Source organism: Protopterus annectens, chromosome 1.part1 (genome assembly GCF_019279795.1).
Source record: "Protopterus annectens isolate FY-2018-M chromosome 1.part1, PAN1.0, whole genome shotgun sequence".
Lineage (NCBI taxonomy): Eukaryota > Metazoa > Chordata > Ceratodontiformes > Protopteridae > Protopterus > Protopterus annectens.
Window position 1 is genome coordinate 1,911,025,698 of NC_056726.1, and position 18,881 is coordinate 1,911,044,578.

Consider the following 18,881-nt stretch of genomic DNA (forward strand, 5'->3'; position numbering starts at 1 on the left):
CAGTCAGAGCTGGAATTCAAACCATGATTGGTGTGTTTACTAAACCAGTGTTCTAACCACTACACTACATCAACCACAAGGACTTTTCCTTCAGAATTCTATTTCACTCTCAAACAGCATTTAAGCTGGCCTCAGCAAAGCTCCGCAGTGTGCAAAGCTGCTGCACTGTGCATAAACTTTTTTTTTATTATTCTAAAAAATATATATAAAGAAATATTAAATTATTACATATATTTATCAGCAGGTTGCAGCCATGTGGGGCAGGGATATGGCCATTCTGGGGACAGTCATGTGCTGTGCGGGCTACTTCTTGGGGATTGTGTTTTTTTTTCTTATTTCAGTGTCCACAGACACCGACATGCTAGTTTTACATTTCATTGTCTGTGGACAGTGAAATAATGCATAATATTAGAGCCAGGCTTTAATATTATACTACTGCCTTGTTTGAAAGTGCTGTACGGCACTTTCTGAGTGCAGGGAGCATGTTTAAGTGTCCATGCAGGACTTACACATGCCCCCTGCACTCATACACGGATCATGTGGGTGTAGGAATACAGCAGCACGTCCTCATTAATATGTAGGGTGTGCTGCTGTATTCCTACATGGAACAGTCAATGCAAGAATAGACTATTCTTGCACGGACTATTCATGAATCCTGGGGCCTGAGAAATTCTCTTGCAGGGACCAGAAGCTATTGAGAAAAAAAACTCCGAAAGGTCTTCTGGTAAGATATTACCTTTTCCTTTAGAAGGAAGATCTTTTGCTTGAGTGTATCTATAAAACCCTGCAAAAAGATATGAGACAAGACTTTTGGAAGTTCAACTGAAATCCAGATGTAACAAGAGTTTGGGCACCTTTGTTAAGGACTCCAAACATCTGGGAGAAGACAATGCAGAAATAAGTAAGTCATCTCTGTAAGGAAAAATGTGGATGCCCTGCAATCTGTAGTGAGCCACCACTGGGGTTAGACACTTTGTGAGCCCTTAAGGTTCAGTGGAGAGCCAAAGGCATAATGCAGTGTATTGAAAATGTGATCCAGATTCAGCAAACCTTAGAAATTTCCTGAAATTAAGTAATGGGTATAAAATGGTAAGCATCTTTGTGATCCATTGTTACCATAAGACATGGTCTGGAAGCACTGCAAGCACTGAGTGAAAGGTCAGTAGCTTGAATTCTGGAACTTTCACATAAAGATTGAAAAAAGGCCTGCCTAAGAGCAAAAAAAAAAAAAAAAAAAAAAAAACAATAGGAGCTCTCAGCTTTATTTTGCTTCACTTGCATCTAGGCTTAAAAGAAATCAGTCTATAGTGCTGTATGAAGAAATTATTACAGACTTAGAGCTTTGAAAAACAAACATACCTTTACTAAAGTTGCTGATTTTTTTTTTAAATATTCCCACTACATGTAGGATCTTAAGTGCAATCTATACTGGTCACTTGCCCCCCCCCCCCACCCCAAAGGGAATTAGTGTAGCCAAGCCTTTAAAAGTCCTGGGTGCCATATTTAATTCCCACTGCAGCTGTTCTTCTCCCTGGAGTATGTTCCTGTACAAGTAAGCTTAAATATTTAGTGTCTCCTGTCTCTATGAATTTATTTCAACTACTGTTCAGATATTTAACATTATTTCAGCATCCTATGTAGTGCTGAAGGACTGAGATCCATAAACAGTCAAATTGTATTTAGTTTTACTTGTTAATGTTAGCATTTGAGCTCTCATATCTAAACTGCATTGTTTCTGCCTACTTACCTAAACTTTTTCTACAGAATGAAAATTCACTGTACCTTTGAAAGATTTCAGTGCATAGGTTTTATTGAATGTTTATGCTTACCTGTTCCTGAGCAATATTTGCATTTGCAATTTTGATAGGGCTTGTTACATTATCATAAATACTTTTTCTCAGTGATATCTGTGTTTGTGGACGAAAGGGTCAGATCTTACTAAGTATTTTTGTCACATATGCTTTATGTTTTAAAGGGCAGAACATGCAGTGTATTCTTTTTGTCATTATAGGTTCATAGGTTCATAGGTTTCTTAATTACAAACACTTTAGCCTCCAAAACCGTAGAGAGTCCTGCCCTGGCGTTTTAGAGCATACACCACATCCATAGCTGTAACAGTCTTCCTCTTAGCGTGTTCAGTATAGGTAACAGCATTGCGGATGACATTCTCCAAAAACACCTTCAAAACACCACGGGTCTCCTCATAAATAAGCCCTGAAATACGCTTGACACCACCTCGACGAGCCAAGCGGCGAATAGCGGGCTTGGTAATACCTTGAATGTTATCGCGCAAAACCTTACGATGTCTTTTAGCACCACCTTTACCGAGGCCCTTTCCTGTTATTATCTTCACTGTTATTAAATCAATTTACTACTAAGTTATCTATCAACATTGTCAGTTTGAAATTCCATAGTCTTACTTATATCCCTTATTTTTTTCTATTTTGCAGAATATCCGGTCTTACTGCACCCCCACCTCTGCGAGCGCAGACATTATCCCTTCTAACAATAAATCATACCCGAAACAAGGGTGCACGTGAACAGAAAATCAAGGAAAAGTTTGCTGAAAACTAATGTAAGTACTCTAAGAAAATTTCTCCTCTGTACTTAGTTGTAAGATTGCATATTATCAGGGTCAAAGGCTACTAGCTTCCACCCCACCCCCTCTCCTCTCTGTTCTAAAAGGGGAAAAGACTATAAAAAATATACTAAATACCATAAAATAAACACTTCTTAGCTATATTTCAGTTCAGATGTCTAAACCTTAACCCAGTATACCCAGGGGAGATTCTGTGCCACTAGCTCAAAAAGGGTTATTTGAGAGTTCAAAAAGGGTTACTTGAGAGCAGAAGACAACAATAATAATAACTCTCTGATTTATTTTGCGTGACTTACATCAAGGCTTAAAAGAAATCAGTCTATAGTGCTGTATGAAACATTATTACAGACTTAGAACTTTTAAAACAAATGTACCTTTACTAATGCTGCTGATTGTTTTTTGAAATATTCCCACACTACTTCAAGGATCTTAACCGCACTATGCCTGCATTTATTTGAAACTAACCAAACCCTCAAACTACCGTTATCCAGTCAAACAAGTTCTACACAACCAAATTTCTGTGCTACTCATTTTGCTAAGCACACTCCATCTATGATAAAGTAGGTTATCAAATCAATTATAATCAAGTTCTAATTTAATAGTCTAAGGGTAGCTTACTTGATACTAATTTTAATATCAGTTTTACCTCCTTCACTGAGCTATCCTACTAATGAATCACTACCGCAAAATGATAGAAATATATAGCCTTGCTTAACTGCCCTTATTGCTAACCACACATTTTACCTCTTACCAAACCCTTCTAAATAATTCAAACCACTACCACTCCACTTGAAGTGACTAACCACACAAAGTATGGCATAAAAGAATTACTATATCCCCCCACATCTGTAACATTTTGCCAAATCAACAGCTGAACTTTGCTATAATCCCATACCAAAACACACCCACATCTCCCTAAAATATAACAAATACACAGTCAAAATGATTAGAACCATGTTAGACATCTTATCTAAACTTATTCTCAATGGTGATATTCACCCTAACCCAGGCCCAACAGTAGTTTAGATAGTATGACCTTCTAACTCTGCAAACAAACCTATCACATATCAAATTTCCCTATGAAATCATCAGATCTCTTAATATTAAACATTAACATCAAAAGTATTACAAATAAAATCCATGAACTACATGTAACTCTTTCCATATATTCCCAGATATTGCTCTAATCAAAGAAACTTGGCTAAAACCTGATATATCCAAACAGAAATTCTGCCCCCAGAATATAATATACTAAGAGAAGACTGAATGGTCAAAAGGAGTGGAGGAATAGCTATTCTATTTAAAAATAACATAATTCGTGAAGACATAGAACTTAATAAACCAAATTTTGACAGCAGAAATAATGTTTGCGCAACTAAAACTTAATGCTAAAAAGTATATAAATATTAAGGGGATGCTATATCCCTCCAGGTCAGAGCATCTCCACACTAGAAAATATTATAGATCGGTCCTCCAAAGCACTGCCCCAAGAGACAATCTTGGGTGACTTCAACATTGACTGGATCACCTGTAATATCAATAACCCCACCAACCACATCAACCTCTATGGCATCACCCAAACTATTCAAGTCTCTAAATCATCTAATAGACAGTCTACCTTAGAATGGATATTAACAAATAGACCTGGCATTTCATTTCATTTTGGCTCTCTCCCAGATCCCCTTAATGATCACCTCCCCACCTACTTAATTAGACACACAATAAACCCTTGTAAACTTACTGCTTACCATCCTATCTGAAACAGAACTAACTTTAACCACCAAGAATTCATAGACACTCTAAAACTTTGCAATTGGATTCCACTTAAACACCATCCCCCCAGAAGATTTATTTATTATTTGTTTACCAGGAAAGTCCAACTTGGAACAAGCCAATTTTCAGCAGAAGCCCAGGGAGAAACACTCTAGAGGTATGTTTTTGTAACATGGGAGGAAATCACAGTACCTGGAGAAAACCCACACAAACACAGGGAGGACATACAGACTCACAGAAGGCAGCCCAGCTGAGAATTAAACCAGAGAACCTTTTGCTGGGAGGTGACAACAGAAACCACTGCACTACTGTGCCATTAAAGAAGCTGTAAAATACATTAATTGACTATACTACACAAACTACCCCCCCAGGACTATTAGAATAAAATCTAAATTTGCTCCAACTAGAGTAATCTTAACAAATAGGGATAAAGCTTTGAGTAAATGGCTCATTACTAATTCTCAAACAGACAAACAGGCATATCAGGAACTCAGAAACAAGGAAAAATGTCTAATCAAGCAGGACAAAACAAATTATGACTTTACTATCCAAAACAAACACCATAACAAACCACATAAATTCTGAAGAGTAGTTAATAACATCCTCCTAACAGGCAATGCTAGCACACTGACCCTGTCTTCCACTAACAACTTAGACAGTATAGCCACTCAATTCAACAAATACTTCACCAAAACAATTCTAAATCTCTCCAATAAGTACACCTCCACTACCATTCCTATTAATCATACTTCTGACAAAATAGGAACTCGTTCTCCTTACAACCCACATCTACCAACACAATAAAGAAACTACTAAAATCAACCAAAACCCACTTGCCTAGCTGCAGATAAACTTCCTGCAAAATATCATAGAATTGCAGCTGATGCCATCTCAATCCCTATATCTGCCCTCATTAACCATTCCAATATGGAACAACTAGTTCAATTAATTTGGAAAATGCCATATAATATCTCTACACAAAGGCAGCAAGTCAACAGAATTATCCAATTATTGGCCATTTGGTATGCTGTCACTCATATCCAAGATACTGTAAATATGCATACACACACAAATTATGGACGTTCTACTTACTAACAAATTACTATCCAAAACACAACATGGATTCCAACCCTTCCACAGTGCCAGCTCTGCCCTTATGACCTTCACTGACATAGTCAACCACCACATAAATAATGGCATATTTGTCTCTGCTGTTTTTCTTGACCTCTCTGAGGCTTTTGATATGGTCTGTCACAGCAAACTCTTAAATGTACTTACTGAACTTAACTTAAGCAAGTCTACTCCATCCTGGTTCAAAGACTATATTGTAGGATGTCAGAAAGCAGTTCAATAGCAACAAACCCTTTTTCTCTACTAGCCATCACCTTAGGAGTTCTCTGGTGTTCAATCTTTGGCTCCCTCCTATTTAGTCTCTTCAAAAACAATCTCCATACCTCAACCCTTCATGCTTCTCTTGTACAGCACAATGATGATTCTATACTGATATGTGCAGCTTCTTCTCTACACCATTTACAATCAATAACTCAACAATCTCTCACTGGAGTAGAAGCTTGGCTAATTCTCAACTTATTTTGAACCCCAACAAAACCAAGCTTATGCTTGTCTACCCCATTATAAATCCTACTCTTCCCTATTCTTTGCATTTCATCATTAAATAACGACATCATCTTTCCCGTACAATACACAAAACTTTTAGTTATAGAAATTGACAGTAGTTTGAAATGTGGGGTCTATATTGCCAAACCATTAAAAAGTCCACAAAAAACAAGGTACACTTTATAGAAATACAAAATATATATATTTCACCAATAACACAAAAATCACTATAGCTAGAACACATCTTATCTCAACTCTTCTCTATGCATCATCAATTCTCACAAACCTTAGAAAATCAGATTTAGACAAATTAGAATTCTGCTATAACACAATTTGTTACTGACACCAGCTCAAGGACACATCATTGCACTTCCCTCAAACAACTGAATTGTCTAGAACTCCTTTACCTAATGACTTATCATCAACTGTGCTTGGCACATAAGATACTGCACCAACCTGAAAAAATGACAGCACTTCAAAACTTATTAACTCCTTACTCTAACAAATGTGTGCTTTGCTCGAGTAGCAAATCCCTGTTAAATGTTACCAGAGTTAACAATAAATCAGGCAACTCCATTTTCTCGAATCTGGAATAGCTTACCATTAGAAATAATGGGGGGAATTTGATAAAGCCTACACATTTTTTTTTCTGTGAAGGCATCGCGCCATGCTGCTTACATGGGTGCGAACATTTTTAGATTCAGTAAGTGCTGCTGGGTGGCACACACGCATGCGCCAACATGGAAATGTCTGTGGCATGCAGATCACCTCATAAGAAGGTGAACCTCATGCAAATTAATCAGTTAGAGTGATCCAGCAAGCAGATAGTCAGCTGTTCAGACCCCGTGTCAGTATCAGTACTGTACACAGAAAAATTATGTGTACAGGAATGTAAACAGACAAAAGGGGTTGTAAAAATATAGATATATGGACAGAAATGCCATACCACATCCATATATGAGCGATACCTATTATCCTGTATGTTGGAAAAATTAAAGGAAATAAGTTAAATTAATTTTTTTAATGATCAGTGCATGTTTGCACAGCATGCCACAGTGCACAAACATGTTTAAAAAAAATGGAAAAAAGATTAATATTATGTGACAGAAATGTATTACAAGACCTTGTGTGGAGTCCCTACAATGGTCCATTGGTGCTGTTGTTAATGTGGTAAGGCTATGAAATGTGTAGTTTCCCGGCTGTGGGCACAGATGCCTATGCAAATAAGGTGGAGTCACTGAATAGAAGAAAGGAGTAACCATGTGCGCATAGCCCCTTCATGTAGGCTTAGACCCATGTTGCTGTTTACACAGGATGTAGATGACACCAGGGGGAGTGTCTACAGACTTCTAAGCTCATTTCAGCTTAGGTGCAGGTGTTTGCATGCCATGCCACCTGGCGGAGTGTGTCCTTTCGGGTGGGGGGTCCACTAACTTATAAGCTCTTTTTACCTTCAGTGAATGTGTTTGAGTGGTGCGCCATTGTGCTGAGCATGTCTGAAAAAATGTAATTAGTTTTGACCCTTGTTTAAGCCAAAATAGGGCCATTAAATGATGTTAATATTGTATGCAGGTGGAATGCATCATAGTTGGCCAATCACACATTCTGCACCTACAGCAGAGCTCTATAAAGTATGCATACACCCAACATTCTGATTTTTCCAATACTCTGGACCATTGGAGTACAGACTTGGGAATTTTAACTGAGAGAATGCTAGGGGCTGCTGCAGGTCTGCTACATCTGCATGTGCTAGATGCTGAAGTCAGTGCTGCTGCTGCTGCTGACAATAGGCCTAGACAGAGAAGAAGAGTGTTCAGGTCCATGGTAAACTTACAGGAGCTACATGAGCTGGACATTGTAGAGTGCTACAGGGTTGACAGGGACATACTGCAAGAACTCACTGAGCTCTGCCGCCCTCAACTTAGTCCCAGAGCCAACAGAGGGGAACCCATCCCAGTGGAAACAAAGGTATGTGTAGCCCTTAGGTACTTTCTAAAGACCAACTGGTGACATGAAGGGGGTCTCACAGGCATCAGCATCCAGGGTACTCCACCAGTTCCTGGATGCCATGCTGCCACATGCCAGTGAGCACATTTCCTTTCCCCTCACCACTGAGGTGAGGGTCAGCAATACACTCTACTGTGTAGCACATTACTCTGAAGTAATGGGTGCCATAGATTGCACGTATGTACACATCAAGGCACCACCCAGTAAGGAGGGTAAAATCTACATCAACAGCATGGGGTATCACTTCATCAACTGACAAGTTGTGTGCAATACCAATGAGATTATCCTGAATGTGTGTGCTGGCAGCCCTGGCAGTTATCACAACTCCCATATCTGGCATGCATCACAGCTGTACCAGATGTTTGCTAGGGGGGACATCCCACATGGCCATTTACTGTGGGATGCTGTCTATACCCGGGAACCATGGATGATGACACCCATCAGAAATGCACACACACCTATGGAAGAATGCCACAATGAGGCACACACACAACCTAGGAACATCATAGAGCATGTGTTTGGGCTTCTGAAGTCATGGTTCCAATGGCTCAATATATCTGATGGAGCTCTGCAGTACTCTCTAGCCACATGTGCACATATGTTCATAGTATGTGCTATGCTACACAATATGATCCTGTGGAAACAGCTGCAACAGGATAAGCAAAGGGAAGGGATACACAGGCCCCCACCAGTGCCTACATCACCACAGCCGCAGTCACAGGAGGACTCAGAGTAGAAACCCCCTAATTATGCCCCTGTAGGCAGACGTAGGCATGCCCAGTATGCCTATGTCTGCCTACAGGGGCATAATTAGGGGGTTCCTGTAGGCAGACATAGTTGTGCCGAGTATGCCCTGGCTTTGGCTAAGAGACAACACATAGCACATTCACTGACAAACCTAGAGCCCTAGCGACTGACACCTTCTCCTAATCACATACATATATTAGAATTGATGCCAGGCAACCCACATAACCTGTACCTATCCATGTATTGGCTGTATATTGCTTGCATCAGACAGTGTCAGACCTGAACTACAGTTCTGTCAACTGCTGCATTCATAATGTAAGTCCATAACCTACACACTACTTGTAAGGATTACTGTAATATAGTATGGTATGTATGGATCTGCTGCATTTATGCAAAAAAATATAGTGGGCTATTTGGACAGAAGTAACATCCATGGAGAAGTACAGTTACCCAGTCCACTAGTATGTGTTCCTTAATATTCACTAGGCATCATGGTTGGAATATGCACTACATCCATCGAGGGAAATGTTAAACAGTGGGGCCACATGATATTTAGACTACTGTGTACCCCAGGAAAACATGTGTTGCTGTTCCCCCACACCCAACACAGCAGTTTTCACATATAACTGCTTTAACTGTAAGTCATTAATGGTATATCAGCAGTCCAGGCAATCTCAGGGCAGTAATATAGAAATCGATCACACATTGCATGTCTCACTTAAATCAGAGAATAACAATGTACACATGTATGCTGTTGATTGTGTGATGAGAGACTACTCTCTGGCTAGCAGGTTGTGTGGCTCAGTGGACTAGGGAAGTTAGTATGGTTGATGCTGGTGATGGTTCAAATCTGGAAGTATCCACACCTTTTGCATGTGAGGTATTACTAGGGTGGTGTTTTCACAGACAGTCTGTGTGTGGTGTAACATTATGAACCTCTGTCACATATTAATTACATCAGACAGCTGGAGACTGGCATGGACATTTTCAGTGAAGTGCAGTACTGAGGAAGCAGAAACATATGTCACTGTCAGTAACACACAAAATCCTGAACTAGAGTACAGATAGGTGTGGGCTGGAGTCACTTTATAAGGACTGACAGTCCCAATGGGCATGCCCATGCACTTTAAGACTTTTAAACTGAGTGCAATCTTGTTGCCACTTGATCAAAATGACCTGTTATGTATAGATATGTCTATACATACATACATATATGTATACATATTCGTCTGTCATTATCTTTCTCTCACATACATAGTATATCTATCTCTATGTATTTTCAGATAGATATATGCCTATATATATATATATATATATATATATATATATATATATATATATATATAAACATGCATCTGAGTTTCTCTCCAAATATCTACATAACACATATACATACCATACCCACACACACACAGCTATGTGTATATCCCGTATACATCCCTATTATATACAAAAATATGTATGTGGATGTCTGTATTGTCTGTATTGTCCTGCATACTCTAATAATGTTGAGTAAAACTGCTCTATCACACATCTACAATGTTGCTCAAAGGATTCAAAGTAAGGGCTCAACAGCACAGAATGCACTTACCTACAGATTCCTGTGCCTGCTGGATGTCATGACATAGACAACAACAGGTAAGCAAGTGGTGTAATTTATTATGTTGTCTACACACGCATGAACAGGGCACATTGTTCCTGCCCACAGGCTTGCCCATCCACATATGGCCATACTGGTAACTGTAGGCACATAGCTAGGATAATAACAGTTACGTCACTGATAGGATACTAGATGCAGATAACAGTATGAAGGAATATCACTCTGCAGGCCACAGATGTTGTTCAACACAAGCCTAGTTTATGTAATCCATAAGTAGTTTGCCTGCAATCACATGTAAAACAGACATCAGCTGTGGCATATGTAATAACTACTGTGATCTACAGTTTGTAAGACTAGGTAGGTAAGGGTTCTAATCTCACTCCAGGCCACTTGGTGCATGAGTGTGTGTGTTTCCTCCTGCCTAACAACTGAGAGTCCCTCACTGACTATCACACAGAAGTGATTATGCAATTTTTGGCCCTGTAAGTTGCTGCTGGCTTCCAAACTGCCCTTCTCTACAAGGCCTGATGATGTCATCTACCTTAAGACTACAAGCTGCCATAGTAGTATTAGACTGTAGCCATGGTGCATGTGATAAATGTTCTGATCTACAGTGTGTATGACTAGATAGGTAGGTGTTCTAATCTAACTTAAGGCCACACGGTAGATGTATGTCTATGAAGCATAAATATGATCACTTCAGTAACTTAGAAAGAGTTAGGGTTTTGCAGTATTTTTTTTCTTTGGAGCAGGTGATGTGGCCATCCAAATGCTTGACCACAACTAGGCCTGCTGATGTCATCAAGCATAATATGTCTAAAAAAGATAGTACTAGCAGACATGAGGTGTGTTGCATGCATCACGTACTGTGATCTGTAGTGTGCACCATTACATAGGTAAGTGTTCTAATCTACATACAGTCAACTTGCACTATGTGTGCACCATGCCATGTCCTGTAAGCAGTAATTGGAAGTGGTGCTATCCCCAGTGGAGCGATGTCTGTGTGTGTGGCTGTTAGAGCATTTTACATCAGCTTATGGAACCATAGAACATTTGAATTTCACTAGCATAATGGCCATACAGACCTCACAGTCATAGACAACTTTATGCCCTTATTTACATGATCAGCACATATTACCCCAGTCAAAGAGGGACACAGGCAGGCATCCTGTGGTGAAATGACAGTTGCCCAGCCAATCATACAGATGGCATGTGTTGAGGTGCACTCAGTCGCTGTGCTTGCCATTAGCCAGGGTTCTCTTTCAAAGGTGTGTTAAAATCTACTAGACAAATCTCTTCCACCAGCATGCATTACTAATGTCACATACTAGGTTAATGCCATTAGAGTGATTAATCCATCTACTATGTCACCTATAGATATGCAGCATTTACAATAAATCAAGGTCCCACATTGCTCTCTATGCAAGGCACAGATCACCTCTGAGTAGTCTATATGCCACAGGTTAAAATGACACTCATTTCAAACAATCCCCATTGAACACATACTGAAAACTTAAAGCTCCCTTGTGAGGGACCATGCTGTTGTGTGCAAGTGCTAATACTGCTTGGAAAGGTCCATTACCAAATGGCCATTGCACTCAGATATTGGTATGCTGAAGGAAGAGTACATGGAGGTTATAAGTATGTCTATTACGGTGATTGTGCCCTCATCTATGACATATGATTCCCGTCATACCACTGGGGAAACATGGTGATCTCAGACACATAGGTGTAAACCTGTGTGGCCAAGTCTGTGTGCCCATTTTTTTTCACCCCTGAGTATGTACATCACATGTTGCGACCTATGTGCTACTTACCAGGTACATAGGTGTAAGTGATGGAAATGATACTACATATATATTTGTATGCAGTTTATGGCCATTAGTATGTCAACAGACATTTGTTCATCAATACCTTTTGTAGGATATTGAAATACCTCCCAGACTCCATGAGTGCTCACAGTTTGTAGGCATCAGCCAACAGTGTTAGCCACAGACATTCAGTATTTGCTTGTATCATGCTTAAATGGATTCTAAGTAGTACATGACCAAGGATTGAGCCCTGTTGAACAGTGCTGCTTACAGATCAACTATTGGAGGCGGATGCCCCTATGTTGAGTATGGGTGCCATCAATGGGACACTTAGTGACCCCTACAATGATAGTGATGTGGATGCCTAAGTAGGTGCTTTGTAAATGATGCCTGAGTGAGGGATATAGTCAGACATCTTGGCTCAGTCCAGCAGGTTGTACGCCTTGTTCCCCTCTCACCCAGGTTCTTGCTGACTGCCTTGGAAATGTCCACCATGTTTAACAATCATGATCCCCCATTAGACATCCAAACTGTGTACAGTCAACTGTGTGTAGATCACATATATGTGTGCTGATCAGCTCCATGATGATTGCCACTGTCCCTACAGCCATACAGATATGGATACTCAGGCAAAGAGTGCTATAGTTCTGGTGGTCATTGGATACACCACTCTGTGCAAGGGTATAATGGTTGCCATTGTCCAATCAGCTGTGATGCAGACAGTGGTTTCAGTTTGATTGCAAGGTGTTCCCAATGGTGTTAGTAATCCTTGTCAGATCCCATGTAGGATGCAGCCTGGGATGTTATCATGCCCAATAGATGCTGTGTATCCTCCATAGACAGTCTATTTATGACCTGCTCTATAGGTATGGACGTTATGGGACAGGTTGTAGGAATGTCATGTGTCACATGTGATGGGGACAGGGGAGTGAAGTTGATGCAGAACCTGTGGGACTACAGGTTAGCTATGAGAACAAACCCATTATACTGTATGTGGCATCATTATGTAAGAGTTCACCAGCAATCTGGTCCTGTCCTTTGAGGTTATACATGTAACTACACTGTGCATTGTGGTTTTACTTTGTATGGGTGGCTAATTTTGCACTTACTGTGTCTACACAATATCACAACAACAGTATGTGCTTGTTTTAGCTGAGGAGGTTGTGCCTCCATTTTTTGAGGGTGGACACCCTCACCACAACTGTCATAGAGCAATGTCTACCTCTTATTGTACAGCCTGATAATAGCAGTTGTCCACCAAGCAGGTCTGCTGTGCCATGAGGAGCCTATGGTCCTCCACTCAGGTACAGCTGAGTTCATGCAGTTGTAATGCTGCTGGCATAATGCATTGGTGTAGGGTTCTGAATACTTGGCTGTCCCATCTGAGGAGGGAGTCGCAGACATGCTATGTAAACCATCCCACAGTAGGTAATAAATGGCTTTGTTGAAATATATGTCAGTATTGTCTGCAAGGGGGGAATAGTGCTGGTAATTTTAATGAGACTGATCTGTGGTTAGATCCCACAAGGGATGACCTCACATTGGTGGGCTGCAATAGTCACCCATTTTGGTAAACACATGATGCAATACATTGTTTCTCTTTTGGGGTGATGTCATGGCACTGCTCCAGCACATTGTAGTTAAGGACCTGGACTAACCTTTGGGCAAGTGAGCTGCAGCATGACTAAGCAACACAGTTGGTGGTCACTTAATGCCACCCCAAACTACGGTATAATGATATATCTCGATAGACACACACACATATAAATATGCACACTGGGTGTCTGAATTTATGGACCTGCTCCTGTATCCAGCTATTGCTTGATTATGTGTCCTTCCAGTACTGAATGGCACCTGCAGTCTCTCTGGGAAATCGTAGTGTTTCATAAAATCTGGATGCGTATCTATCCTTAATGAGGATGTATACACCATCTGCATTATGTTGAACACTGTCATTTTGAGGTCTGAAGATATGGATGGATGTGTAGTCTCATGGCTCTGGTGCTGTCAACAGCCTTGAACCAAATGTCCTTGATTGCACACATGTCTGCATAATGCAGGGTGGTGACACCTTCCACAGAGTGGGGTTCAGTGTTGCCATACCCAGCGTGTAGCAGCATAACCATGATGTTGTATAAAGATGATGTTCTCATTGCCAACTTTTCCCTGAACAGTGCATCTAAGATTCATTGTGGAGGTGTCAGCACCCTTGGTTGGTACTCCAAATCTCAAAGGTGAGAGATGAAAACCATCACTGATGAAGCACTGATATCTGTTGAGTAAGGCATCCCATGCAGATATGTAGTAGATCCCCTTACAATGACACCACATGCTAAAGGAATTGTTGACTTCGATCAATTTCTGTGTGTATGGAGCCATCATCCTAGGTGAGGGTCAACTGCAGCTGAAAGCTATGCACGTACTAGTGAGAGACATTGACTGGCTAAGCTCATTCATGTGTCTGCATACAGGCCGGTGACTTATGTCCCCAGTCGTACACACCTGCAGGAACTATGTTGTCAACATTATGTTAACTGATATTCCATGATTTGTGGCAATGTGTGGTAAGGCCTATTGTGTCAATCCACAGACAGCTATCTGTGATCTTTCCCATATGTAGCCACTTGACACAGACATTGATATGTCTCATGATGTAATCACATATGACTAAGAGGTGTGATTTTGTGTATTGCCTCAGGTGTTTGACTGGTGAGAGAGTGGGCAATGCAGTATTATGTGCACTGTGCATTCCAGAGGCAGAATTTTCTGAGGTGTCTGCTGTTTGGCAATGTGCTTGACAAGGAGCTGCAAACATGTAGGTATGTGTGATGTGGGTGTAGGTGGTGCAAGACGTGAGCTTTGCATGTTGGCATAATGCTCACTGCCATATGTCATGACCACTGTTGGAGACACTATGGCAGCAAGGTTTGAAATGCAGTCACATGGGCCACATTTTCCATTTGTGTGTCATAGGAGTAGAGGGGTGGGGGCACTCCCAACATCTCAGGATCAGGTCCTGCAAAGTTAGGGTCATGCTGCCACACCCTTGGGGTTGACAGCCTGATATACATTGTTTGTAAACTCACCTTGGAGTGAAGGTGTGGCTGCCCATGCATGCACAGAGGATTAGATTAACCTTGCTGACATTACGTTGGCCTTACAAGCATACGATGACTGTCAAGCAACCAGACAGCTCACTGGTTGTTGTGTGACATGACGTGAGAACACAGGCATGTGTTTTGGGTACATAACTGTACAGTATGACATGCCTAGGACATGTGGCAGGGGGACACACAGTGGCAAATGTGGCCAGTCCACTGAAGTAGGCCTGAATGCCATGTTATACAAATATCCAACAGTAATCTGTTGGGCAGGATGCATGACTAGATATGAAATTGTCACCTACGATGGCTCACCAACAGTGTCACTAGACATTGTACATTATATTGTGGCACTACAGCAGGGTCTTCTCAGTTCCCTAGTGACATACCACCAACCCTGGAACAGAAGGCATAAGAAATGCAAAAGCCAACTGAGTGTTCAGGTTGCTAATCAAGGCATCTACCTGGAGAAGAGTATCTGAAATCTATAGAGTCTTTCATGATGTTGGACAGCTTTGTGGATGAACAAACAGGCTGTGTCCTGCTTGTCATCATGAGATTCATAGTAATGTTTCACATGCGATGATAGAAAACATATTAGAGCATGGTATCCTATGTGAGAGTGGTGTCTGTTAGACCAGCATTAGTAGTTGCCAGGCAGCAGCAATTCCATGGACTCCCATGCTTAACACAGTCCATGGACTCCCATGCTTAACACACCATTTTAAGCCTAGCCAATTATCCCTTGTGAGACTCAAACCATGCACCTTGTGCTTGCAAGGCAAACATCTTAACCAGTGGATACCTAGTAGGGCTATCCACTATCTTTAACCCAAGCTCTAACCCTAAGGTCCATGACTACCGCATCACAGTGGAGGCCATTGCCTGTTCGTTCTAGTGGTGTTCGTGAAAGTGCACTTTCAGCGAAGTGCACTTTCACTTTAGTGGGCATCTACTACTGGATTTTGAAATAGTGTAATTTTGATCTCCGGTAGTAGACCCATTTAGAACAGTTAAAACATGTGTTAGTCCTTTCAAGGATAAGCGGGAGGTACACAGTGGGATCTGATACCTCCCTGTGTGGCAGCCATACACATCCCCTCCAAAGCATTTAGGAGACAGACTACACATGTACGGTCTTCACACGGATTCCATAGGACATGTTATCTACAATGTGTTTTGCTATACCTTGGAACATGTGTGGCTGCTACAGTTGTAAGATATGCCTGTATATGGCTGCCACACACGGAGGTGTCAGATCCCACTGTGTACCTCCCGCTTATCCTTGACAGGACTAACACATGTTTTAACTGTTCTAAACACCTACACCATCACTGCGGTATAAATAGTACATGCTGGAAAGACAGGTATGTAACACAGACAGCAAACCCTATGTGTAACAGGCCCCCATACATGTGAAGCATACATCTGCTGTGACACACATCATGTTCAGGTTACACAATGGGATGCAGAAGAAGACAATCATAACCAGTGTTAGACAAATGTCTGTACTGGACACAGGAAGTTTGTAGAAGGGTCATCTCCATCACCACAGCTTGTAGATGTGTTAGCTCCAAAAACCCTGGTGACACTTATCAAGGGTATCAGACCTTTTCACAGATTAGGGATGCATGAGTAAGTTGAATGATGCCTTTGTCCTTGTTAGCCTGTTATACCCTTATGAACCTATGGTGCCATGCACCTATAGTGCTGTGCCTTGCTGAAGACATATTTCTTCTGTGCTGACATTCCATCCTGTGCTGTGACATATATGGCTTTATTGCCACTGTGTATCCATAGGTTCATAGGTGTGTACTAGGCTAATGGCTTTAGAGCCTTTACAAGACTAGCCCACAGAAGTGCACTGGCATCGTGCCACCCAACGTTAGTTCCCAGTGCCTCTATCAAGTAGAACCACTGGAGTGATCCCAGGGGGGAACTTTCTATTACCCATTCACTCCTCAAGATTTCTCATGAAGAGGGTCAGTAAGGTCCTCTGCTTGACATGTATGAGAAGTCTATTCCATAGCATGGGTAGTCTCTGGGTGATGAACCTGTCCCTCCATCATGTTCTGTTGATTGTGATAATGAGGCTGAGGTCTCTGGAGCATGTGGTGTGGAGGGATTGGGATTTCTTTAGATGTAGCATTTCTAATGGAGCTGGGTCAGGCATGGCTTTGTAAGTCAAGGCCATAGGTGTCCCCAACAGAATCCTGAAACAGAAAATAAACAGGTCCACAAGACACCTTTCACTGTGTAAGTATGCAGCCATTACAACATCATACAACAAGGTTGTTAGAAAAATATGTATTAATATGTGCATGCTTAATGACAAATTAATAATCAAATGTTTTTAATATGCTTTTTATTCTATTTCTTATGCACTGTGATTTATATAAATTGAGTTTCATATGAGACCAAAAATATGCCTTATTGAAACTGCAGCATGCTTACTGAAACTTGCAAGTTGCCCTTTGACCTAGTAACTGCTAGCACAGCAATATTCTTGTTTTTGCCTTGTGGAAATGTACTTGAGAAGCAGGTGTTAATCTGCTAGGTCAGAAGCATAGGAATAGACAATATACCATTGAATAAATGTAATGATTCCAGACAGACAGCCTTGTTCAGAGGACGGGAACCTCTGCAGCTGCAGTAGTTTAGAGATACGTTAGACAAAGGCTAATTAGAGAAATGAACTGCTAGCATTATGTTCGATTTAGCTATAGTATCTTGAATGTAGCATAACAAGTATCTAACTGAAAGTAACCAAGGCCATGTTGTTTTCCTCAGGATGTTTCACATAAAAATTGTTTAAATCAGCAGAAAATCATGGGAAAGATGGTCAGCAGATGATGACCAAAAGGTGGTAATTCATTACGTCAGCATGGTAGGACAGGATTAATTTGATAACCTATAAAAATGAATGCATTTCCTGTTTCTGGTTAGACAAACTCTGTATTAGCATGTTTTTGTCTCTTTGCTGCAAGATTAAAGTGCCTTAACCTGAACCTACTGTGTTTTGATCATTTTTAAAGTATATTTTTCCTTTACTAGGCTAATGGCCCTGGAGCCTTTACAAGACTAGCCCACAGAAGTGCACTGGCATCGTGCCACCCAACGTTAGTTCCCAGAGCCTCTATCAAGTCGAACCACTGGAGTGATCCCAGGGGGGAACTTTCTATTACCCATTCACTCCTCAAGATTTCTCATGAATAGGGTCAGTGAGGTCCTCTGCTTGACATGTATGAGAAGTCTATTCCATAACATGGGTAGTCTCTGGGTGATGAACCTGTCCCTCCATCATGTTCTGTTGATTGTGGTAATGAGGTTGAGGTCTCTGGAGCATGTGGTGTGGAAGGATTGGGATTTCTTTAGATGTAGCATTACTAATGGAGCTGGGTCAGGCATGGCTTTGTAAGTCAAGGCCATAGGTGTCCTCAACAGAATCCTGAAACAGAAAATAAACAGGTCCATGAGACACCTTTCACTGTGTAAGTATGCAGCCATTACAACATCATACAAAAAGGTACACAAAATTATGTGGCTTACTCACTACAAATGTCAGCATACAGTATCTGTCAATAACAACTACAGCTGGCATAGCAAAACAACAATGCATTACACAA

General features: G+C 41.0%; 1 protein-coding gene across 1 annotated transcript in view; it reads right to left on the minus strand.

The window, feature by feature from the left end:
- Nucleotides 1–2,027: 2,027 nt before the first annotated feature.
- Nucleotides 2,028–18,881, minus strand: part of LOC122816760 — a 45,584-nt gene continuing 28,730 nt past the window's right edge. The window contains exon 2 of the mRNA XM_044089778.1: nucleotides 2,028–2,369. Coding sequence (XP_043945713.1) covers nucleotides 2,048–2,369 — 322 coding nt within the window. The 3' untranslated portion in view covers nucleotides 2,028–2,047. The remainder of the gene's footprint in view (nucleotides 2,370–18,881) is intronic.